Source organism: Protopterus annectens, chromosome 11.part0, assembly GCF_019279795.1.
Source record: "Protopterus annectens isolate FY-2018-M chromosome 11.part0, PAN1.0, whole genome shotgun sequence".
NCBI lineage: Eukaryota > Metazoa > Chordata > Ceratodontiformes > Protopteridae > Protopterus > Protopterus annectens.
The window spans coordinates 1,164,455,074-1,164,480,758 of record NC_056745.1 but is presented as its reverse complement, the minus strand read 5'-3'; the positions used below and the strand labels follow the sequence as shown (position 1 = coordinate 1,164,480,758).

Below are 25,685 nucleotides of genomic sequence, written 5' to 3'. Positions count from 1 at the left end.
GAGATGATCTTCTGAAGAAGTCTATGTGATAGTTGAAAGCACTTAACCTGATAGATTTTATAGGCAAATATTTTAATATATAGACTTCCTTTCTGGCTGGCTGATCAGCTCAATTAATTATAGCCATTTCGGACTGCATTTTTTGTATCTCATCTCTCCTAGCTGGTGAAAAAATTGATGGCAACTCTTCCAAGGAATCAGCAAAACAATGTAGGTAGCTGAAAAGTTCCAAAAAAACACAAAACACGTTGGATAAAAAACTTTAAAGAATGCAAAGCTTTCGGGAAGAACCCTTTCTCAATACTGAATACAACCATATAAAAAAGCAAGTGCTTATATACAAGCCCAGGAACACATGACCGCAGCCAAAGTCATGTGACATGCTTTACAAAAATACATTGTATTAATACATAAAATACATACATATAAACATATAAATTCTAAAAAAGTAAATATACCCCTATATAAATTCCAAAAAATCTAGATGTATATATATATATATATATATATATATATATATATATATATATATATATATATATAAATACATATTATTATATACATATATAAATTATATCATACTAGTTCACATTACGTTGTAATCTTCCAAGGAATCCATAACCCATGTCGACAACTTGTTAAACAAACGTAAAGTTCCAGCAGTAACTACCAAGAATAAACCACTTGAATCTGCTGAAAAAGGAGATCAGATCCAATACTACTTGGATACATACATATATATTGAGAAAGATCATTTTGCATCCAAAATTTATAGGGAAAATATGTTCAGTAACACATATTTAGAATATTCCAGTTTCCACCCCTATAAACAAAAGGCTAGCAAAATTAAGGGACAATGCATTAGGGCGGCAAGAATGACCTCAGAGTTAAAAGATATCGCTGTAGAACTTGAATTTATTGGGAACATGTTTTTGAAAAGGGGTTACCCTAGTAACCTTATAGATAACACTAGAATATACAGACAAACATTGCTGAAACCTCTGAGCATCAGAATGATTACAATCGGTCTTGCATTTTGCAATATGGAAATTTTGCCAAGGACATTTGGTATACCATTACAAATAATTGGAATATGTTGAAGTCCAGTGACAATATTTATAAATTAATGGGGAAACAACCATCCTTTGTTTATAAAACAGGTTTCAATCTTAAAAATCTATTTGAAATGAATATTTTTTCATCCAAGAATAAATCTAGGGAGGGTGGAACACATAAATGTGGCAACTGTAACCAATGTCACGCCATTATGGAGATAAAGTTGGAAAATATAAATCGGACTGTAGTGTACTTTCAGAATGGCAATTGTCGTACTCAACAACTTGACTAAGTGCACCACATGCCCCTGTTTCTATGTGGGACAAACTGATAGGTGTCTTAGAAACAGGATATACAACCATATTTATTGTATAAAGAAAAAAGATGAAACAAATGCTTTATACAGACACCTACAAAAATGTTCTGGTTGCAAAGAATTCAAATTTGCCATCCTTGAGGAAATCCGAGAGGGGTAGTATTACCAAGAAGTTAAATGAGAAAGAAACTAGATGGCCAATATTGTTGAATTCTAGTGTTCATCCAGGGATTAATTATGGTATATCATTGAAGGCCATTCTGGAAGCAAATGTGTGATGTTTACAATGATTTATTTATTCATTTATGTTCACAAATATATACCTTGATTGTAATATGTTTGACATAAGTGAGATGTGTTTTAGAACTATGTAATATGAATTTCAGTTAGTGCACTTTACGAAGATGATGTCAGGTTTTAATTGTTTTATTAGTTTTAATAATTGATTGGATTATTTAAGCCACTGTGTAAGTTGAGATGATCTTCTGAAGAAGTCTATGTGATAGTTGAAAGCACTTAACCTGATAGATTTTATATGCAAATATTTTAATAAAATTGTGGATATTTTACACTCGTGACACGTAGTATTGGATCTGAACTCCTTTTTCAGCAGATTCAAGTGGTTTATTTCTTGGTAGTTACTGCTGGAACTTTACGTTTGTTTATTAAATACAGATCCTAAAGGGCCTGACGGGTCCTGATTCAAGCTGCTTAAGAGGCAACCTAGTATATCATCAGGTCCCATCGAAGCTGTTTTTAGCTTTAGAGAGCGCAGTATCAAACTGCTCCTTGGTTATAACTGGCAGGGGAGTGGTAGACGGTATTTCCTGGGGGAGAACTGGGGACGATTGGGAAGTGAAATATGAGCTGAATTTCTCAGCCAGCAGACTTGCTATATCTTCTGGATGACTAGAGTCGATGGCATCTACAACTAATTCCGCACATTGTTGGGTGTTGTCCTTAAACAAATGTCTTATGGTTATCCTTAGCTTTGGAGGCTAATTTTGTCTCAAAGTCTGCTTTCAGAGACTTGACTAGTCTCCTGATTTTCCTGTTTAGACAAATGAGGGACTTTTTTGCTCTGTTGTGCACATTCCCTATTATTTCTCAGTAAGATTTTCTTTTTTTGTTACATGACTTATTAATACCAGGGATCTACCAGGGGTGGCTTGACCTGGGCTTATTTTTGTCTGGTACTGCTGTTTCTATGCAGTTGTTTTATATGGTCATACAGAGATTTTGTGTACACCTCTGCATAGGCTTCTGTGTTTTCTGGGCTCGGAGAAGCTTGGAAACTAACTATACCATCACTTAATAGGAGGTAGTTTGCCTTAGAAAAGTTCTGGGGTTTAGGTGAGGGGGCTCTAATTTTACCTTTATTTCAAGGAAGCCCATTTTGGGATCTGATCTTACCATTGAGGACCTCACACATGGGGGGGGGGGGGAGGCAGCACTCTCCCTTATTTGGGAGTACCTGATCTAGGTTATCTGTACCCCTAGTTGGAGTGCAAACTAGCTGCTCAAGTCAAGAAATCGTTGGGCCTGCATGTTAGTGGTCATGTATACCTCACAGTTAATGAAGGGGTAGTTAAAATCACCCATGAGTATGGTATTGGGCTGGATAGTGAGTGATTCAAGTAACTTCAGTTATGATGCAAGTGTTTTCTGGTTTATGGTGGGGGACCTGTAGCTAGTAAGAATGTGGTAATTAATTTTTCCAGTGGTTAGTTAGACATGGACTAGCTTAAGCATGTCATTTGACCAGCCTTGAGGTGTGCTTATCCTTTACGTAGATAGATACCCCATCCTCCTTTTGCTCTTTCATGTTTAGTCAGTAGTCAAAACATATGAAATATGTTATAGCCAAGCACTGTCAGAGTACTTTCTGTGGTCTTCAACCATGTTTCACTATCTGCACAGATGTCAGCATTCTTCAGGGTGATGAAAGCTTCTAGGGAGTGCAGTTTCTTGTTGACACTCCTAGCACTGAGTAGTTACACCTTTAGCTTGTCCCAAGTAGCTATTGCCAAATAGACAAACCTTTCAACATAGCAATGTCTGAAAAGGGCAATATAGGGGTGGATAATGTTTTGGTCAATATCCGAAAGCCTAGTGGTGACAGGTGAAGACCGTATTCGACAAAGTAGAGTGGCCTGTCCACCATGTTGTCCCAACCTGACAAGTATTGGACCCCTTTAGAATGACCAATAGCTAAACCAATTGTTAAAGTTGATCCTTTTTTGTTGACATTGTGATATCTTCGGAGATGGTAAAATGCTACTCAATGTTAGGCTCATACCTGCCAGTGACACATATTCTGAGCATTCAATCATGTCTCTCTTCATATAGTCCAAGGAAGTAAGTCTCAGATCATTCATGCCCACACAGACTATGACTGAACCATATTGGTACTTGGGAGTAAGTGACCTGAGTGCCTACGTGATCTAGAGGATCCTGGTCCCTAAAAGGCAGCTAACTGTAACCTTTTTTTATCCAGCCTGGTAAGAGGGACATCAATGCGTCTCACAATGGAGTCACCTATGACCAAAATATTGGGTTGCAGGGTGTTTCTCCTTATGGGCTTGGTAGTTCATACACATTGAGCTATGGCTTTATGTGTTATGATGGGAATTATCTTGTCTGTGTGAATGTGGAGTTTTTGAGGACTGCACCTGAGAAGCCTTTAAGGTTTGGGTCAGTTACATGTGAGCACCTCCACATATGTGCAGCTATGTGTTTGGTCCTTTGTTGGTGCGGTCAGTGGTGCGTGTGAGTTGCTGAAAACCTGTTCTTGCTTTCTGTGTCTGTAAATGAGAGTCTATCCTCCAGTGTCAAAGTGTAACTACATCTCTCACATACTGTATTTGTCTGTTCAAGAATTAAGTGGCTGTCAGTGTACATAAGGCAAGTGCTACATTGCCTCAGGATGCCTATGTCCACTAAACTAGATGCACAGACAGCAGGAAAGTAGGTCCTAATATGTGCGTTGCAAGGGATAGAAGTGGAGGGCATTTGTAACTGGTGACGGATGGCTGTTTACTTGGTGTAATCTATGGCTAACCTATCCGGCAATGGTGCCCAGCTCCCAAACCAGATGCTCTTTGAGGAGCGATAGTCCTGGGTGTTGTAATAATGTGAAGCAGATCTAAACAGTTCTAACTAAATGCATAAATGCCGCTCACCATGCAAACTGGTTGCTCTTTGAGTAGTGCAAGACTGAGGTAAAGTTCCACTAATCACCGCTGCATGAAGAGAACACAAGGCTTGTATACGATCAGAAAAATCAAGTTTTGCAGTAAATATGCTATAAGTCCAATCAGGTAAAGGCACAATATGCTTTCCACCAGCAATCTCCAGCTCAGATAGGTGAAAAAAGCTCTCTCCTGTCACAGGAGTGTAGACTTTGAACCTCTTAATATAAAATGACTGGTTTGAAGCCCAAGTGTTAAGGAACTACAAATAGATGCCTGAAACTAACAAATCATTAGAGACAGTGTATTTAAATGCAGAACAGCAGCCCTCGCAGCAGTTAGAAAATGCAACCTTAAACTATAAAGAAGTACAGAAAAACACTAAGTAGCACAGAAATATTTCACAGTATAATGAAAACAAATAATGCAAGAGCAAAATGCTACTTAATTTCATTTGTCTTGCCAAGGATGGCTTCAGACATCATCAAAAACTCTCAAAGTCTCCGGAGTCATCACCAAATGATGAGCAGCTCTGGATAAATGAGCCAAGTCTCTCACAAATGCAAGGCTTATATAACTTCAGAAAAAAGCAAGTTTTACAGTAACTATGCTCTCTAAGGCCAGTCAAGAAGGAACACAATAAGCTTTCCACCAGCATTTCCCAGCTCAGATAGGTAAAATCAGCTGTCTCCTGCAACAAGAGTGCAGACTTTGACCCTCAATGTAAAATGACTGGTTTGGTACCCAAGTGTTAAGGAATGACAAACAGATGTCTAAGACTAACAAATCACCAGACACAGTGTATTTAAATGTAGAACAGCAGCCCTTGCAGCTGTTAGAAATTGCAACTTTAAAACTTTAAACTTTAAAAAATGTAGAAAAACAATAAGTAGCACAGAAATGCTTCAGAGTACAATGAAAACAAGCAATGCAAGTGCAAAATGACATAATTTTGTTTGTCTTGTGAAGGATGGCTGCAGATGTTAGCAAAATCTCTCAAAGTAGGGCAAGGCACAGATCGCCCTAAGAAATCTATAGGGCACTGAATACAGGGACAAGGCATTCAGCCTCTTGATAGCCTAGATTGTTTAGGCTCATTATCTTTTCTGTCTGGAACCTTTGGGGCCTCTCCAACTGCTTGATATATTTATTAAGACACATCCCAAATGGCACATTGTATTTTTGATGATGGGCCTGATCAGGGCAGAATACAGAGCGTTAAGGACTTGCTTTGATCTAGAGGAAATATCCTTTGCTATCACCTGTGCCAGATAAAAGGATTTCTTGACCACTGTTGCAACATGAACAAAGGAGAGGGAGTTATCTACCCATGTTCCAAGGTCTCTCTCAACATTTTCATTTTGGAATGGGATGTTTTCTATACTATAAGCGGCTGGAGTTTTTTTGCAGAATGCAACAATATTGCATTTTTTTTCATTTTTTTCCCTTTTAGTTTTACCCTGTTTTCAGAGCAGCAGCTATTTACATTTGCAAGCTCACTACATATCAGAAGTGGATTTAAGTTAACACACAGTTTACAAAACAGTCTGCAATCTTGGGTAACCAGAGTTCTCCATTTGTGATTTGAAGATCAAATTGTATTCCAAATAGCAGAGGTCCCAGCATGGATCACTGTGGTACAGCTCTGGTTACATTCATGCTAGAGAGAGGTTGAACACTTCACCCTCACAATATGGGTTCTCTTTCTCATCCAATTTGCTATTCAAATAACTAACTATACAGGGATTAATCTGGACCAAATTTAACTTGATAATAATGTTGTCATATGGTATGGTATCAAAACGTTCGTCGAGGTCTAGGTATATTGTATGAACAGTGTGACCACAGTCCGTTTTGCATTACCCAATCAAAAAATTCACTAGATTCATTAGACAAGATCTACTTGCAACAAAGCTAACTGTTGGGGGTAAAATCTTATTAGATTTGTTTATATCATAGTTTATCAGGTCTGTTATGAACTTTTCCATGCCTTACAGATGAGGTTTGTCAGGCTGATGGGGGTCTGAAATTTCTGAGGTCCATGGAGGGGCTTCTCTTGCGGAATGGCATCACAACATCTGTGCCCAACCTTGAGGACAAAGACAGTGGATAAGCTCAGGATGAGCAGTTGCAGGACTGATCCAACAGTACATGCTTAGTGCTGTTCAGTACACAGCCTAGTATGTCATCAGGTGCCATAAGCGGATCTATTTTTGTTGTGCACAGTACTTTTAACAACTGCTCTTTTGTGATGATAGGGTGTTTTTGATCCTTACATATATGTAGGTTTTGTAAGATGCCTCTGGTGTGAAATCTGCACTGAATTTGTTTGCTATTATATTTGTTATGTTCACCAGATCAGAGCAGTTACTGCCACTATGAATAAGTTCAGGGCAATGTTGGTAACCTCTTCATAACTTAAAGACAAGTAAAGAAGCATTTCTAAGTATCCTTAGCTTCCAGTGCTAGACCAAGTTCCCAGGACGCCTCTGTTCTCATGATGGTATTTTTCAGTATCTTAGGAGAACCTTTTGATGTTGACCTTGATTTGTCTCTCTTTAGTTTTGCTTATATATTTTAATAAGGGTTTTCCATTTATTGTAATGTTTACTTATACATGTGGGCCATCAGGCTGGTTTGCTCTTACGCTTCTCATTTTGTTTAGTTTTGGAAAGGTGTGATAGATTTAAACAGGGTTTTAGGTGAGCATAGAATTTATTTGCATAACTAATAGCTGTGTTCACATTTTGGAAGAAACAACTGTACTTGAACCTTAAGACTTCATCAAAGAACAGCAGGAAGTTTGCATGTTTGAAATATTTGAATACTCTGCTATTTACACCTACTGGTTTAGGGATTTTGAAAAAGAGGGTTATAAATTTGTAGTCAGACTGGACTGGAGAGGGTTATACCAGTCATTAAGTGTGTACAGACGCTGTAATTGTATTGTTTTCTCTGATGGGTTTTTGACTACTTGAGCCAGGAAATTCTTATTTATGAAACAGAGGACTTTTTGGGCATAGTCTACATTTGAGGTATAGGTCTCCTAAGCTTATCAAAGGGTAGTCAAAATATCCTAGAATGACAGAGTTTTTGTGTATTTGATGTTATGTGATGTGTATTTGATGTACTGAAAAAATGGACATGGTTTTGGGGGTGGGGGGGTCATCGAGGGGTTCTGTAACATGGCATGACCTGATAGCTGGATTTAGAGTGAGCTGAACCTCAATATGTTTGGTTTGTGGGCCTCTGAGAATCTGCCTCAAAATAATGTGGTCTTTAACAAATGCGGATACTCCATTACACTTCCCCATTTGGTTTAAAGGTGTAATAGGAGCAAATCCCTGGAATGAGGGTCCCTCTCTTAAAAGGCCTCTGTCACACCAGCCAGCACCTCAGTAAACACTCTGTGTTCAGTGGGCAGACTAAACACCAGATATTTGTATTAACAGTAGTGTCCACCTACAACAAATCAAATGAACCTTCTATATGGATGCCAGAAGGTGACCATCATGTCCAGCAACACCATCCAAGAATCCTGCAGAAGCAAGAGTATGACTACTTGAAAGGTCCCAGTGAAGAACTTGATACACCAGATGACCAGATGTTTTGATGCTGATGAGGTCTGGCATGTAACGGAAGGCTCATTTTCTCTTTCAGAAATAAGATTTGGCAGTAAAATACCCAGCCTCTTTCTGAAGAAGCGTCAGTCTGCACAGCATCTAGCAGTATAGTGTCTGAGGCCCTACTAAAAGTTCTGCACAGAAAATGTATTCTCTGAACAAAGTTCTTATAAACAGAACCAACTGATCTCTGATGATAGCTTTTCAAGATGAGAAAAACTTGGGAGAACGACCACATGCACAGACAATTCTGGACAACAGCCAGAACTTAGTATGATGGGACATCACATTAATTCCTCTGTGTGACTTCAATAGGATAATAGGTGGCGGTAGAACTGTCTGATACTTGGAAGCTCTCCTCATCCTGTTGACATTTCTTTTTCTTACACAGCCAGGGTGGCCTGTTAAGAAGCAGAAGGTTCACAGAAAGACAGAAAAAATGGTAAAAGTCTTCTACAGTAGTCAATACCGCTTTCCTATTTTGAAAAAAATGAAGAGACCCTCCCCTTGGAATTGGACAAGTATAACCATGGCTTGCCTCAGCTTATCTTTAACAAGGAAATCCTCAGCCATACCATCCACTGCTAGCACATACCCAAACCTGCTGTCCCTGCCACAGCTTTATCACAATCAAACTTGGAAAGGACAACACAAAAGTGTACAGTGGAAGCCATATTACAGGACTTAACCAGCTCTTCTGTAATCCTACAATCATCTGACATGCTGACACCTCCAGTGCCCAGTCCACTAGGGAGAACTGGCATATGGACAAGTGATGGAGACGGCTGAAGATCTAAACCTAATGTAGAACAGGAGAACACCTGTTTTCCTTCATGTCAAACTCCTTAGACTCTTTATTAAGCATAAAAGAGCTGTGATTGCACCGTGACTTACACAGTACCAAAGAAATCGTGCAAAAAGTCTGCTCAAGGTTGCTTAGTTAAGGTGTCATTCCACTCTGCTGAGGGCTGGTAGACAGCATTTTCCTTCTTGGAGGCAGGAGGTGACTGCAAATATAATATCAGTGAAGACTGGTTTCAAAGGTGGGAAGACCCAAACTTCTCTTTTTCTGTCAAGATATTCAGTCATGCTTTTCTGGAAGGAAGTCAAAGAGGCCACAGGTTAGTTCTTGGAGAATTTAATCAGTCTCAGAGACTCACCAAATAAGGACAGTGTAAGTGTAGGGGGGTTCAACTGTTGGAAGGGAATCCTGTGTTTGACATGAGGGTGTTCGGGTTCCTTAAGTTTTGTTGCCAGGGTAGAAAGTGAGAGGGCTAAACTTCCTGAACCCTACCTCCAGGATGGGCAAGGCCAAGTTCAAATAATATCATTTGTATTAAATGTGAAATGGGTGACTGAGCTTGAGTGATGAGACTCAGTACCCTGGGAAGCACTCACAGGAGACACTGGGGTTGAAAAGGCCTATGCACAACCTAGCACTTGCATCAGGTCAAATTTCCTTAGGATATGCTCCCCTCACCTTCAATAATAGGTCCCATCAGATGCTGATTGGCCGATGGCTGTCTTGGGTCTATTCTATGGCCTCTGCTAGTGTAGGAAGATCTACTGCTCTCTCCTCATTTTGAGTAAGACAGTCCAACTAAATCTAAGGCTGTTAGGGGAGAACAGTTCCTGACTGCAACCACTAAGTCTGCAGTAGGGGGATACAAGACAGAACTCCACATGTGCAGGCCAGGCATGGACATGTTCTGGATGCCCAACTACAGAAGAGGAGGTAAGCACCCCAAGATACACCCCTAAGCTGCCTGCCAGACATGCAGCTCTGAAAGAACTTTCACTGTTGGCCAATGAAAGGCATCAGCTGATCTTGTCACAACTAGATAGTGGAGTAGTAGCATGTTAGGTCAGGTCACCTCAATGGTGGCATAAGTTGGAGCAAAGTGTGGCCAACCGAGTATCTGATCCTCTCTTGATGATCCAGCACTGGCCTTTAAGCACACGAGGGACCACCTATCAAAACTATATACTGAGCACCCTCACCCACTGCAACCTTGAAAGAAAAAGACGGGCAAGCCTTTGGCTTCACTCTATTTCTGGGTACATGGAATGAAATGTTATGTAAATCAGTGTTTGATGCTATACCACCTACCCAAATGAGAGAGACCATATCTTTGTGGGTGAATGATACCATGCCTTTATAGATCATGGCTCATGATCTGGTGTCAAAGAACACTTAGAAATTTTTAACCTGCTAGGTAACGAATGTAAGAACTTTTCCATGGTGAATGCCAGGATCAAGATATGAAATGTGTAAGAGGTATAACAGAAATGAGAAATACAGGGGTGAGTATGCTCTCTACCTGTCTGCTATACCACTGTGTTCACCAGTAGAAGGTAATTGTCCCAATTTGTAGGGGAAAGCAGAAGTCATTTAAAAAGTTACCCAATGCAGAAGGCCCTTATTCTCAGCTCTAGGAAGCAGAGCAAAAAGACAGAGCAAAGTCGGTTGGGTAAATAAAATCAAAGCTGCTCTTCAGACAAATGTCTTCCATAACTAGGAAAACTAAGAAATGTTCCACTGCTCGTGGCAGGCAGTGCATCTACATGGACTGAAAGATCCTGTACAGTTTTGTTATTACACGTACAAGGTCAAGAAAGGAAATTAGCTGTATTACATATAACCCTGTATCTTACCTTTTCATGTTTTTTCAAAAATTTTGTCTTCTTAATTTTCCCATGATGCTGAAAGTGAAAATAGTGCAAAAGGTTAAAAAAATGTTGCACTAATGCCAGATTTCATCTTCAAGCTAGTTATGAATTCATTACCCTGATATTAATGCTATTTGTGCAAGTGTCATCATTAAACCAAATGTGTCCAAACAGAAAGAGCAAAACAAATTGAGGGGTTAGGTATAGAAAATGTTCTTGTCTTCACAGCTGACTTTTCTAGTTTAGTACTAGCTTACATGAGAATGCAGTACAAACAGTTTAATGCATCATCTTCTTGCAAGACATTATACTATACATCATATGCATGTTTTTCATTTCAAGAGACAGTGTGAGGTATCTGAAACCTGTACTTTATGGCTCTCCAAGGCACCCCACTTAAACCATGGTCAATATTACATTCAGGTTTAAGAGCATGAATTAAAGCATTGACATGGAAATAAAACAAACAGAAAAGTAAAAATAATTATACAATACTGAGAGTTGTGAATAAATACACAGTAGCTAAAGAAATACATGAAAACAGTAATAGCAGACATCATTAGCAACACCAAAATCAGTAACTCATATCTGAATGAATTCTGCAGAACAGTAGTTATTATACAGATGCTTTAAAAAAAAGTCTCAAGAGTCTAATTCCCTGTATCCAAGAATTAACTGAGTTTCACAGGATTGGAGCAAAGCAGAAAAAAGGCCACCTGGAAATATGCGAGAAACTACATCTTTGGGAACAGCAGCAGTCCCTGGCAAAAAGAGAAGAATGGACATGACAAGATATATGGAACAAGCAGTTCCTTTAGACATCTATGACCCAAATCAAACGGAGCTTGACAGGTAACGATTAACATCTTAAAGAATGATCTTTCCACTACTGGCACACAGTACAGATCATACAACACCGAGGTAATATAAACACAGGGAGGAAACCCCAGTAAAAACTCTGGCAGTTGAACTTTGCACTCATTCCAAACATTCAAGATCTCAGTGCAGGGGCTGCATACACATGCCATTATAAATTTCAAGCAGGAGGACACTAGGATATGAACTAAAGGGGCAAGATATTTCTGCAGAATCGGCTATTTCGCTCTAAAGATATCCTTGAGTGAGAAATAAGAGGATTTCATGGTAACCATATGAAATACTGGGACCCAGTAAAGTGAGTCTCGAAATGCAGAGAATGAATGGCTGAATGAACAGACTTACACATACCAAGTCCAAGATGCCATTTCACTCATTATTCCCTTTTCTCTGAGGTATGAATCTTGGAGTTGGTATATATAATTTAAGGGGATAAGGGGGGTTTGATACACCCCTGAAGCAAAACAGTTTTAACTCAGTCCCTCCAGTACAGCTCTTTTGAGTGTGTACCTTTAATTCCCAGTGGATGTGGCCTGAGCCTTTAAAAAAATGAAATTATCAACTTACAGTTCTAACAAATACTCATTGACAGATGTCAAATATCCATACCATTGTGTTTGCTATCATGTATGCTTCAAGGCAAAATATTCTGATACCTTTTATGTAGCATGCTTTTGGAATTATTAATGCTAATATGAACATGCAATACTTGATCCCTAGAGGTTCAGTAGGAGGTAACTGCAGAAACGCCTGGAGGCATACTCGGTTGTAATGAGTTTAAGTAGAAGAGTGCTTTTTGAGATTTGCTATTCTCTGGGCATTTTTTTTTTTTTTTTTTTTAGGATTTCAAGCACTCAGCATTTTGAGTGCCGGCATTTCAATAGGGAAGACACACAGTCCATTTGTGACAGGTATGTCAAAAAAAATCACTTAACGATCTCAAATCTTAGACAAAAATTCCAACTTATCCATATAAAAGCCTCTAATGGCATAACTGTAGCATGCACCTGCATCATCTCAGACTGAATTACTTAGAAGCTTCAGCAAAGATGGAGAAGTTAGACATCTGCTCCTGAAAAAAAAAGAATAAAGCTGAATATCATCAGTAAGACAGTGATACTGAGGTCTATGTCACTGGCTATCAACCAAGTTGAAGCATGTACAACTGAAACACAGCAGAGGTAAGACTGTGACCTGCATATGCCAGCAATCCAGGGGTAGCCTATGGAAGAATATTGACTTAAAAACAGTTGTTGGATGCTGCTCCAGTTGCATACAGGGATAAAGCTGTGATGACAGCTCAGTAGATCCAGGTTGCATTAGTGGCTCAGGTGACAGATGGAGCATCAGGGAGAGATGGGGTGCCCATCCTGGGTATGAAGTTGTTCATAGATGATGCTCTCTTAAGGGAGGGATAGTTCAACAAGGGTGTTGCCACTGAACATATGCGACGACTGTTGGAGGAGGGACAGAGAAGTAAGCAGGGCATATGAATAACGCTCCCAAGGACACAAGAAGAGATGGACAAGCTCGCAGGATAATGATAGGCTGCACAACCAGCCCCAGCGATAACAGAGCAAGATCGCAGATGTAGGCACTGGAAGATGAGCCAGTGATATGATGTCCCAAGGGGGGCAAACAAATTTAAAAAATACATAAAAAAATGAATGAATGAATAAATATTTCCTGGATGTATACTAATCAAGCACAGTGGAAGAAAGTTCACAGCTAGTATGCAAACATTGAGTTAAGTTTCTGTGAGCCTCAGTGAAAAACCTTGCTGACAGATCGAGACAAAAATACAAAAGGTCATTAATTGTAACAAGGGCCTTCTCAGTGCTAAGTCTTGAACTACACTAAGGCTGTCAAGAATCTAGAAGACACTAAGAGATAAGTTGACAAAGTGTAGCAATACTACCTTCCAAAAACACATTTAAAAAGGAAAGTTGCAAAATGGGCAGTAATTTTCCAGAATGCCTGGAACAAGGGACACGGGGCTTTTCAGTGAAGATGGTGAGGCTCTACCTCTAAGAATGCATTTACAAAACAGAAACATAGCAGATGTATTCTTTCCACATCACATCTATGAGGACAACTCCCAGGGGAAAATGCAGCTGGGTTCATCCTCTACTCCATTTGAATTCTGGATCTTTTCTATTCTGATGCTATGGACTTTTGCCTAAACAGTCTCTATAGGTTTGGTACTAAATACAGAGTAAGTGTCATACATACTACAGTGTACTACACAGGTGAGGAAGCAGTTTGCTAAATTACATTGGTCATTCAATAAAAGTGCTCAGATTTACAGATTCAGAGGTTTTGTTGTTAGGCTTATATGATGTTCTGCTTCATATACATACATACATACACACACACACACACACACACACACACACACACACACGCGTGTGTGTATGTATAAGCGTATATATATATATATATATATATATATATATATATATATATTATAGATATATACAGATACTTATTAAAAAAAAAAATATATATATATATACACACACACACACACACACACACACACACACACACATACATATCTAAAAGCATAAAGATTGATCGACAGCAATAATCGTTAATCTCAAAATCATCTGTGTAAAAACATTGACTTCAAAAAACATGCAACCATAAAGAATCGAAAAATAAATAAAACAATTGTGGGGGGGGGGGCAAGCCCCTCTTCCACCTGCTCACTGCTAATTATATGTTCCAACTCAAAGATCGCACCACAGTGGGGAGAAGACAAAATCCTCAATGCACGATCTGTAACTTAAAAAGCCAGTACTTTTTGAACAACTGATTTCTGATCAGCTGCACCAGCTCCACCTGTCATGCACCCACATGTGCATGTCTGTAGGGTTCGATGCATTTAAATTAATTTGGTCTAAATGCATTCAGTGTAATTTTGGATTTGAAGCATTATACAGATGCTTATTTCATAAAGCAATGTATTTTTGACCATGTACATTCAGTTATGTGACAGCAGAGTAAGTGACTGTTGGGTAAAACTCACTTATACAGCTATAGATATGTTAAAATATGTTTTTTTTTTTTTGCAAGATCACACACAGTGGCTTATGGGAGTTTGCCATTTCCCCCTATGTTGTGCAATCTTGGAGTCCTGCAGAAAAAAATGTCTCAAAGGATCCCCACGGTATTGAATAAGCTCCCCAACTATGTAAAGAAGAGTTCATCCCTGACCCTATTTAAAGTAAACCTTGACTAGTGGATTGGAAATTGCCAATTTGTTCCTGGCCTGGGCCCCGTGTCTCTGATGGACAGAGGTCGACAGTAAGTAAAATTAATTCCCAACTAACATCCCCCTCTGTAACCCTAAGCTACCTTTTTATTAAAATACCCCATCATACAGGTGCCAAGGAAAGTGGAAAAAATGGGTTGGAATGGCTTGTAAAGACCCTGGTGGTCATTACCTTAGTATAAACCTATGATCTTATGAACCTGTAACAGAAAAAAAACAGTCATTGACAAAGCCTTTCCAAAGGGAAAATCTCAGTTGCAGTCCTCCAGCATACAGCGATTTTCCAAAGCAAGACAGTATTTGTAGCCATCAGTATTAACAGGCTTTACCATGCAGTTAAAATAATTTCTCTTAGCTCCTATCCCTATCACACTTCAGGATCACCATCACACAGCTCCACTGTGATTCCTCTCTTGACCCAGGGATGAGGAATCTCGTTTCTTCCATTGGTATTAGCCATTATAAACACAAAGATTCATCTGCCCCTCATTGGTTTGTAGGGGGATTTGTCTCATTTATTAGACTTCTTGCTTTGCACTTCTCTCCCATCTGTCTCATAATACACCCTCTTTTAAATGCAATCCTAGTAGACAAAGCCCACAATGAGCAGCATTCCCTTCAGCATAAAACCACTGGTTCTAGCACTCTTGGATGGGTTGTAATACAGCCCTTTCACTTTTAAGTGACAGCAGTCTAGACAGTGTTGAATCTTAACATTTTAAGGTTGAAGGGTAGTAGCTTGGACAACTTAAAGTAGTAGTCTTTCTGCTCACAGAGATAATCACGAGAGGCATGGCCAACAATGAACAGAATGTTTCTCCTGAACAAATCCCATTTTTATGGCAAGGCATTCCCTCTCAATAGTAGAATAATTCCATCAGCATTAAGGAGCTTTCTGCTGCAAGAACATTGAGGATTCTCACCCTCAACTACAGTCTGAAACAAAAGTGCGCCTATGACTGCCTTACAGATGTTTGTGGGCATCAAGAATTGCTTGAAAAAGTCTGCAGCTACTATTTTTTCCTAAGAAAAACATATCTTTTAACTGGTTAAATTCTGGTATTCAACTGTTCAATTAAACTTCAAGGGAACCGTATTATTTGTCAAGACAGCAAAGGGTCAAGTAATGGTAGCAAAATAAGGAATCTGTGTACAATAATAGCTAGTCATGGCTAAGAAAGCCTTAACCCGAGTTTCAGAGGCTTGCACAGACCGGTTTTGTACTGCTCCAGTTTCCCCTGTTTGTGGTTTGATTATCCCCAGCCTGTTACATAAATCAACCAGCAACTTTCAACTGTGCCTATCTGGCACTTGGCTGAATTAACAATAAGCCTAGATTAATAAAGGGAATCTGAGATAACTTGAACTTTAGGGAGATGGCTTTCCCTATCCAGAGAAAATAGTATCACATCATCTAGAGATGCTATGGCTGCATACTTGGCATGAAGTTTAAAAATGTTGTCATTCAGTCTCTGGATCATCACATGTGCTCTGTGAAGATCAAGAGGCTGGACACTGTAGTAAAACAATCTTTCTGGTCTGGAAACCATTCTTCCTTAGCTTCTAGGAATACTGAAACTTGACAACAGACTTTGGTTAAGTCGAACATGGACAAACACTTAGCCTTGCCCAAATTTTCAATGAACTCTTCCATCTGGAATATGAATCAAATTTAAATACACTATTTAGTCTTCTCAACTCTTCCATATGGTACATGGAATATGAATCAACTTTAAATATGCTACTTAGTTTTCTAAAGTTACTGCAAAACCGTAAAGACCCACCAGGCATGCAGACCACAGCAACAGACTGCTCCATTCACTTTGGGATTTTTCTATGATGGCAAGTTTTTTCTTTAACACCCTTGTTGAGTTATCACGTCTGACACAGGCAAACTTACATTTATATAAAAGTAATTAAACCACATTAACAAGATCACATTTACAAACATTATGCATCACATATATTGTTATACATATATCCTGTAATCTAAGCAACATTACATAAACTATTCAATTCCTGACTTCTCTTATTCTTCCTCCAAAACGTTTTTCTGCTGGCACTGTTCCCACAATTTCCATTTTTTTCTATGACATTTACTCCTACCCTTTTCTAAAAATCCCACTTCCTGTTCTTACTTCAAGTATAGTTGGTTTAGATTTTGATCCCCATTTTCTAGTAATTGCTTTTTTGGCAGCCACCAGAATTAAACTAGACAAAGTCTTACTATGTCTAGGCACTTCAGATCCTGTATCCCACCTCAAAAAATCATTTCCTTAATTACACCATTTACTCTCCCAGTATAAATGACAGAGTACTCTAAGTAATTTTTAAGACCGCGGTGGTGGTGCTACGGTAGTGTTGTCGCCTCACAGCAAGATGTTGACCCGTTTGATTCTCAGCTAGAGCATCTTCTGTGTGGAGACATGCGTGAATGGGCATAGCTGTGTTGAAGGTTGTGCATCAGGGCCGGCAACTCGACACATTAAAAAAAAAAAAAAAAAAAAAATCAACTGCCAATCATTAGCGGACCGGAGTTCCGCTGTGGCGACCCCTAAGCGGGAAAAGCCGAAAGACACACATACAGACACACACACACACACACACTCTAAGTAATTTTTAAAATCTGCCAACTCATTGCACTCCCAATAAAATAAGTTATGTATAGGTTCATAGGTTGGTACTGGGCTATCTGCCCGAAGGCATATATTAGCCCAGCCACATTGTGCAGTATTCACCGCCCCTTTAGTAGTTCCATAGTCCCTTGTACTAGCAGCTAGTATCCTTGGCCCCTATCTAGTAATGCTGTTGGTGTGATTCCCAGTGTGAACTTTCTGTTACCCGTCCACTCATCAAAGTTCCTCTTGAAGAGTGATAGTGAGGGGCTCTGTCTTATATAGATCGGGACCCTGTTCCATAGTAAGGGAAGTCTCTGTGAAGGGAATCTATCCCTCCAGCATGTTCTATTCATTGTTGTGTTGAGGTTTATATCCCTACAGCGTGTAGCTTGAGTAGATTTGGTTTTGCTAAGATGAAGCATGTTCAACAATTCTGTGTTGGACATGGCTCTGTACGTTAGACAGAGATCGCCTCTGGGAAAGCGGTATGCAACAGAGAACAGTCTTAGCTTTTTCAATCGTGCTGCATAGGGCAACTGTTTGAGGCCAGTAATCCTCTTGTTTGGGTACCTCTGTGGTCTCTCCAGCTGCTGGAGATGTCTAGCCAGGTACATTCCAACTGGTGCATTGTACTCAATAATGGGTCTGATGAGGGAAGAGTAGAGGGGCACCATTACATCTTTAGATCTTGATGCGAACCCTTTCGTGATCAGATGGGTCACATAGAAGGATTTTATAACCACTTTGGCAACATGGTTATCAAAGGAAAGCTGACTATCTACTTGGGTCCCTAGATCCCTTATTTCTTCTTCAGATTTCAGGGGATTACCTCCTATGTTGTAGTTTGCTGGTACTCTGTTTTTTCCAAAGGGGATTACTGCGCATTTTTTTGCATTTAGCTTGAGACCATTGCTTTGACACCATGCATCAGTCTCATTTAGGCCCTTCTGGAGGATCTCCATGTCAGCCAGAGACTCTATTATAGCACCCAGTTTGCAGTCGTCCGCAAACTTAGTCAGCCACAGCCCTTCCGTGCTTGCCTGTACTTCTGAGAAGTATATGCTAAACAGGAGGGGCCCCCAGGACAGAGCCCTGAGGCACACCACTCGTTACTGGTCGGGATTCGGACATAGATCCCGCTACTCTTACTTTACGGAATCTGTCTGAAAGTCAGTTTGCGATCCATCTTGTGACGAAAGTGTTTATGCCCAGGCTGGTGAGCTTATCAATAATACCTGAATGGGGAATGGTGTCAAATGCTTTAGCAAGGTCAAGGTAAGCCGTGTGTACCTCCTTTCCCTTATCTATAGCCTGAGTAACTGTCTCAAAGAAATCCACCAGGTTCAGGAGGTTTGAGTATTCACCATAGTGTTCCATGATCTTGCCTTCTTTCTTGCTTGGTGGGTTCGGAGCTGATACTCAGCTCCAACTCAGCCGTATCCTAAAGCTCGAGAGCTGCCACTGTCTCAAGGCTAGTCCCTATCCCAACATGCCTACCGAGAGTTACCCAGATCTAGTTTATGATAACCCATAACACTAGACTAATATATATATTATATATATATATATATATATATATATATATATATATATATATATATATATATACATAACACTAATCAGTACCAGTAAACAACATTGATAGACCTTAAACCTATCCGATTCATGAAGCAGGAAGGGAATTATAGCACATACAGCCAAACACAAAAATAATTCCTCTCAATCCTCCAGGAAAGGGGGAGGGATGCAAGAAAGAAGGCAAGATCATGGACAACAAACATGGAACGTTATGGTGAGTACATAACTTCTTTATGTTATGTTGTCCCTATCTCGTCTTCATTCTTGCTTGGTGGGACAGCGTCCCCAGCACCTTCTTTCTCTGGTGGCTCAAGGGAATAAACTCTTCAGAACAGTGGAACCAAAGGATGCCCTGTTCCAGGAGGCCACTTCTACCTTGTAATGAGTGATAAAGATATGAGGATTAACCCAAGTAGCTGCTACACAAATTGAGCCCAAAGGCAGTCTAGCCTGAAATGCCATAGAGGTAGATAATGCTCTAGTGGAATGCCAACAAATTTTTCCTGGAAGTTGCTTACCTTGTGAGCTATAAACATAGGTGATGGTATCTGTAAGCCATTTCGATAAGGTTACTTTTGAGAATGAAGTACGCTTTCTGTTAACTGAAAATGACAAACAATTGGTCGGATTTTCTGAAGTCTTTTGTCCTGTGCAAGTAGAAACGCAAATGCCTAAGCAAATCCAGCTGGATGAGTCTATATTCTGCCTTGTTGCTATGATTTGGGAAGAAAACAGGGAGTTCTATCGGTTGATTTAAATTTGACTCAGAGCAAACTTTTGGTAACAAGGATGGATTAGTTCTGAGAGAAACTCTGTCTTTGTGAAAAATTAAATAAGGGGGACGAATGGAGAGAGCTTGTAACTCTGATATCCTCCGAGCTGAGGTAATGGCAGTGAAAAAGATTGCTTTCTTAGTCAAGAACTACAGAGAACAGGTAGCAGCCGGTTCAAAAGGAGAGAGAATCAAGGAAGCTAAGACTAAGTTTAGCTCCCAAGGAGGAGGTGGTTCTCTTATTGGGGATCTCAAGAGGATAGTACCTTTCAGGAAAGCTTTGCATAATCTGTGGGACATAATGTTTGAACCCATTTCTCCAACATGATAATTGGAAATAGCAGCTAGCTGAACTTGAATTGTAGCTGCAGCTGCCCCTTGGTTAAAAGTTTGTCAGGAATTCCACGATTTTCGAAATGGGTGCAGTAAAAGGATCAGTATGATTTTTGACTGCCCAACAAGAGAACCTCTTCCATTTGGTATAAATCTTTCTAGTTGCAGATTTGTGAGAAGATATCAAAATGTGTCATACTGCAGGGGAAATGTCAGGAAGCCTGGCTAAGACGGGAATTGGAGAAACCAAGCTGTCAGCTTGAGGATCTAAACAGAAGGGTGGAGCATTCCTAACTGATGCATCAGAAGGATCTGCAACTGGGTCCAGAATCCAAGGCTCCTCCTGGAGATGAGGCCAAAGGAAATGGAACCAAATCTGACAAGGCCAGTAAGGTGCAATCAGGATTAGCTAGCAACCCAGCAATTTTACTTTCTGAAGAACTTTGGGTATTAGAGGAAATGGGGGGAAGAGCATAAAGAAATCTCGTGGGCCAATCATGAGCAAGTGCAGCCCTGTGTAACTGTCCCGGCTGGGGGACCAGGGCAAAATAGCTGCTGCATTTGGTATTCATAGATGCGGCAAAAAGGTCGCAGGAAGGCTGGCCCTATTTGTGAAAAATTTGATTTGCAATTTCCTGCTTCAGGGACCACTTGTATGGCATCAGAATTGCCCTGCTTAGCTTGTCCGCTAACACGTTGGATTTTCCTGGGATGGCATTACAATCAGAAAACGCTGAGAGGACACCACCCACTGCCATACTCTTAGAGCCTCTCTGCATAGGGGTAAGATCTGGTTCCACCTTGCTAGTTGATGTACCACACTACGGACATGTCTGTTTGAATTGCAATCGTCCCAGTCAGTAGAGAGCCCTGAAGTGCTTGCAATGTCAGAAGTACCGCTCTCATCTCCAGGACATTGATGTGCAAGTGGTATTCATGTTGTTGCAAATTTTCTTGAACAGTCTGTCCCAGATACTGCTCCCCCACCCTATCTGGGAAGCATCCGTGGTGACTGTGGCTACCAGATGGGAAAGGATGAACAGCCTGCTTATCATTACTTGCATAGACTGAAGCCACCATTGTAGATCCCTTTTGCAGGTCTCCGTAACGTGGATCTCGTGTGACATGGGTAGATTCTGAATGGACCACTGAGCAAAAAGAAGCCACTGCAATACCCTCATATGGAAGTGTGCTAAGGGAACTAGTGTTATTGCTGCCACCATCGAGCCTAGCACTTTGAGGACAAATCTGCTTGAATCTTTTTTCTCCCGATCAAGATTGACACCTGATGTCATATGGTTGACACTCTCTCCTGAAGCAATCTTGCGATCATGTCTTCTGTATTTAGATCTGCCCCTATAAATGTAATATGCTGACAGGGCAACAAGGCAGATTTTTCGTTGCTGATAGTGATACCTAACTCTGAGCAGAGAAGAATTGTGGTGTGCCTCGCTATGATTAGTCAATGCTCGGTGGCGGCGGTAAGGAGCCAGTCATCTAGATATGGAAACACCCGGAATCCTACACGCCTCAGGTGAGCAGTAACTGCCATGCATTTGGTGAACTGGGGGCTGTAGTGAGACCAAAGGGCAGAGCTCTGAACTGATAATGACTAGCTCCCAGCCTGAAGCATAGATATCTCCTGGATCGCCTGTCCATCTTGATGTGGTAGTACACATCCTGGAGATCGATGGAGCACATCCAATTGTACTTTCCCAGAAAGAGAAGGCTAGACTGCAGTGTCACCATCCAGAATTTTGTTTTCTTGACTTGTTCAGCCTGCTGTGATCCAACATGGGTCTCCAGTCCCTTGTTTTCTTTGGAACTAAAAAGAACCTTGAGTAAATTCCAGATCTGATTTGGTCTGCGGGGACTTTTTGGATGGCTCGTTTTTCTAGCAACCTTCAAACTTCTAGGTTTGCTTGATCCCGTAGATTGGGTGGCACATCTGGGATTGATTTTTGTTTGCTGGGAAGAGGTGGCATGGAGAAAGCAATACTGTATCCCTGTTATTTACCCCTCTGCCCTTGGGGGAAAACATCACCATGTGCATCAGGCGAAGCTCCCTGGGATTTCCGGAACCACATTTTCCCACCTTTTTGAACTTTGGGATAAGGTCTAGTAGCGGCGGAGAAACATAGTCCCACAGTAGAGAAAGTTTTGTCATCTTGCTGACACCTAGTAAGAGTCTCTTTTACCTTGGGGCATTTGTAAACGAGGACTTGAAGGGCTCTGCGAACTCGCAAAGGCACATCCAGGAATGTCTTTGTAAGGTGATTTCTGTGCCTGCTGCCCTGATCACTCTGTTGGCTGCGTAAGAGATGAGTCGCATGGAGGAGTTGACTATAGAAGACAAGTTTGCAAGCTGGGAAGAAGTCTTATCTGCAGCCCCCAAAGCTGTAGGATCCTGAAGAGCATCTCCCAGCTCTTTGAGGAGATCCCTCTGAAGACAACTGAAATGGGATAAATAATTCAGTGACTTAAGGGTAAAGGTCGCTGATAAAAACACACGCTTCCTGCATCTGTCCATTGTACAAGATCCTTGTTCGGCAGATGGACAAAAGTTGTTTCTGCTAATTCCTTCTTTGTGGCTGCCGCAGCCACCATAGCATCAAATGGAACAACCTTAGACAGGAAAAGCTTGTCCTTTGGCACTGTGATAAATTTATTGGGCCTCCTTGGAACTGGTTCCATAGATTCTGGAGAGCTCCATACCTTTCGACTGACCACTCCCAGTAGCTGGTCAAAAGGAGGAGACACCCAAGAGGTGGAGGATTGGGAGCTACAAGCCTCCAGTTACACGGACTCCTCTTCAGAAAGGGATTTCCAACCACCCTTCTGTCTGAGGATTTCCAGGATGTCTGAAAATGAGATCCTCGGATGGGGACCATGGAGACCCTTCTGAATCCTCCAAATCCATGTCTGAAGTGAGAGACTCGAGGGAGTCTATACACTTCCTCTTATAAGTCCTCTTCCAAGGGACCTCCTCAGAGGGCGTCCTGGGACATTGGTTCCCCTAACTATAAGGGATACTACAATTAAGAAAATATCAAGATAAGATTCTTGCAAAAAAATAAGAAAAAGTACAACTTAGCCTTAGCCAGTCACAGACAATCCCAAAGCTTCAAGTGGCAAACGAAATCTGGGTAACTCTGGCTAGGCATGTTGGGATAGGGTCTAGCCTTGAGCCAGTGGCAGCTCTCGAACTTTAGGATATGGCCGAGTCGGAGCAGAGTATCGACTCCGAACCCACCAAGCAAGAATGAAGGTGTGATAGGGACAAAATAACATCATATGCTCCCAGTTACCACTTTCTTCCCCATCATAACTCCATTTGCCATCTACCTGACAAAAATTGTTTAGAGTCTGCTTGGGGTATACAAGTATCTATGGAAACACTTCCAGGCAAAAATCCTAAATCTTCTAGATTTTGTTGCAAATTTGGAAGGCATACATATGTCCTACCATTGTTTCTTCGTGAACTGCATATCTAATCTCTCTATCTTTTCTCACCTCTTCTCATTGATTCCTATAGCTATTGTGCAATATTTTATATGTACTACTAATTATCCCTTTAACATCAGTTTGTGTTCTAGATTCAACTAAAAATTCAACCAGTGCAGTTTTTTCATTTAGGATTTCCCTATTCCTCTCTCTTTGTCTATACAATGAATACCAGTCACTGATAAGGAAGGCAATCACTAGCCTGCAATCCAAATGTCTTCTTGGCCTCTTCCCATTCTCTTACCATTCCTTCTCTAATTATGTGTTCCTAATACCTTGGTTCCTTTGCCATCTTTCCTCCAGTAAACTGCAGCCCCCTCCTATCTATACTCTGTAGCCTTAATTGCAATCATCACTATTGGTAGAATCTCTTTTCTCCATTCCCATGTTGGCTTAGTTCTTAATATACGTTCTGCTACTTTATGAACATAATATTTTGTAAGACTATTTTTATTCTTCATAAGGATCTGTGCCCAAAACGTCATTCTTTCCTTAGGTTTTGAATTACCCCCCACTTAATGCTTGTGTTATGTATAACAGCCTTATCCCTTCAAATCAGGTATTCATAAACCTCCTGGTTCAATTGGGAGAATAAACGTATTCCCACTTGACTCTTGCCCTCTTCTCCTACCAAATAAAAACCTCCAACTCTATTAACTACTATCCACAACTCTTCCTCTGGTTGATAAAAATATGCCTGATCTGTGAACAACACTAAAGGGACTAAAATTATTTTACTGCTTACATCTTTTGCTAGCCATATCCAAAGGAAAGACCTTCCAGTTTCTCAATTTTTATATCATCTTTTGGTTAGTTGCTGCCATAACCAAATACTTTTTAATCCATTCTTCTAAATGTTTCATTTTATCATGCTCCATAAATATGAGTATTGCTGCACCACTTGATGTCTGGTACATAGTTTATAAATATAGCCCTTGTTTTTCATCATTAATTTTACATACTGAAAAAAAAACTAATTGTCTCAAAATATTCCAGAACATTGAGATGTCCTTTTCTGGTTCCATCAGGTACAAAAATAATATCTGCAAATAAAGACAACTTTTCTTGAACACCATACCAATTATATCCTTGAATTTATGAGTGCCTTATACTCTTTGCCAGTGGCTCTAAATATAATGCAAATAATAAAAGGGAAAGAGGAAACTCCTGCCTGTTTTTTCTGTTCAGACACAACTTACCCGACAGGAACCCTCTTACTTTAATTTTTGCCTCTGATCCCTCGTATATCATTCTAATTAACCTTACTACTGTATCAAGAAATGCAAATACTTCCAATGAGCTACTCATAAAATCTCAGCTTACTCTACTGAATCCTTTCTCTGCATCAAGACCCACCAATAACAGTGATATTTTCTTAAATTCTGCTTCACTCTGAATCATCATTGTTCTATTAATGTTGTCAAACGTTTGCCTCCCCTCCACAAAACCACACAGGTCCACATCTGTCAATTTTCTCATCTTTGTCATTCTTTTAGCCATTACAAACATTTTCTAAACATAGCTTAAAATTGAAATGGGCCTATATGAAGCTGATCAGATGGGTCGTTACTGTCTTTAGGTACTACAGCTACCACAGCTTTTTTCCATGATGTTGGTGTCTCCTCTCTTTTTAAAATTCTGTTAAACAAAACCTTCCATATCTATATCACTCTCTTCCCTCCTAGCTTCCAAACTTACAACAGAATACCATCTAATCCTGCAGATTTTCCTGTAGATCGGTTCTATATCTCACCCATTTTTATCTCATCTCCTGTCTTAACTGTTAGTTGTTGAGCCTCATTTACCTCTAACCTTCGCATATTTAAGTCATCCATAAATATTTCCATTTCTGCTTTTTCTTGATTTCCCCA

At 40.2% G+C, this 25,685-nt stretch overlaps 1 protein-coding gene across 1 annotated transcript in view; it reads right to left on the bottom strand.

Annotated features, from left to right (window-relative positions):
- ORC5 (origin recognition complex subunit 5) overlaps positions 1 to 25,685 on the bottom strand; it is a 2,154,202-nt gene that overhangs the window by 988,324 nt on the left and 1,140,193 nt on the right. Inside the window, exon 12 of the mRNA XM_044087287.1 lies at positions 10,842 to 10,889. Within this exon, the coding sequence (XP_043943222.1) occupies positions 10,842 to 10,889 (48 nt within the window). The remainder of the gene's footprint in view (positions 1 to 10,841; positions 10,890 to 25,685) is intronic.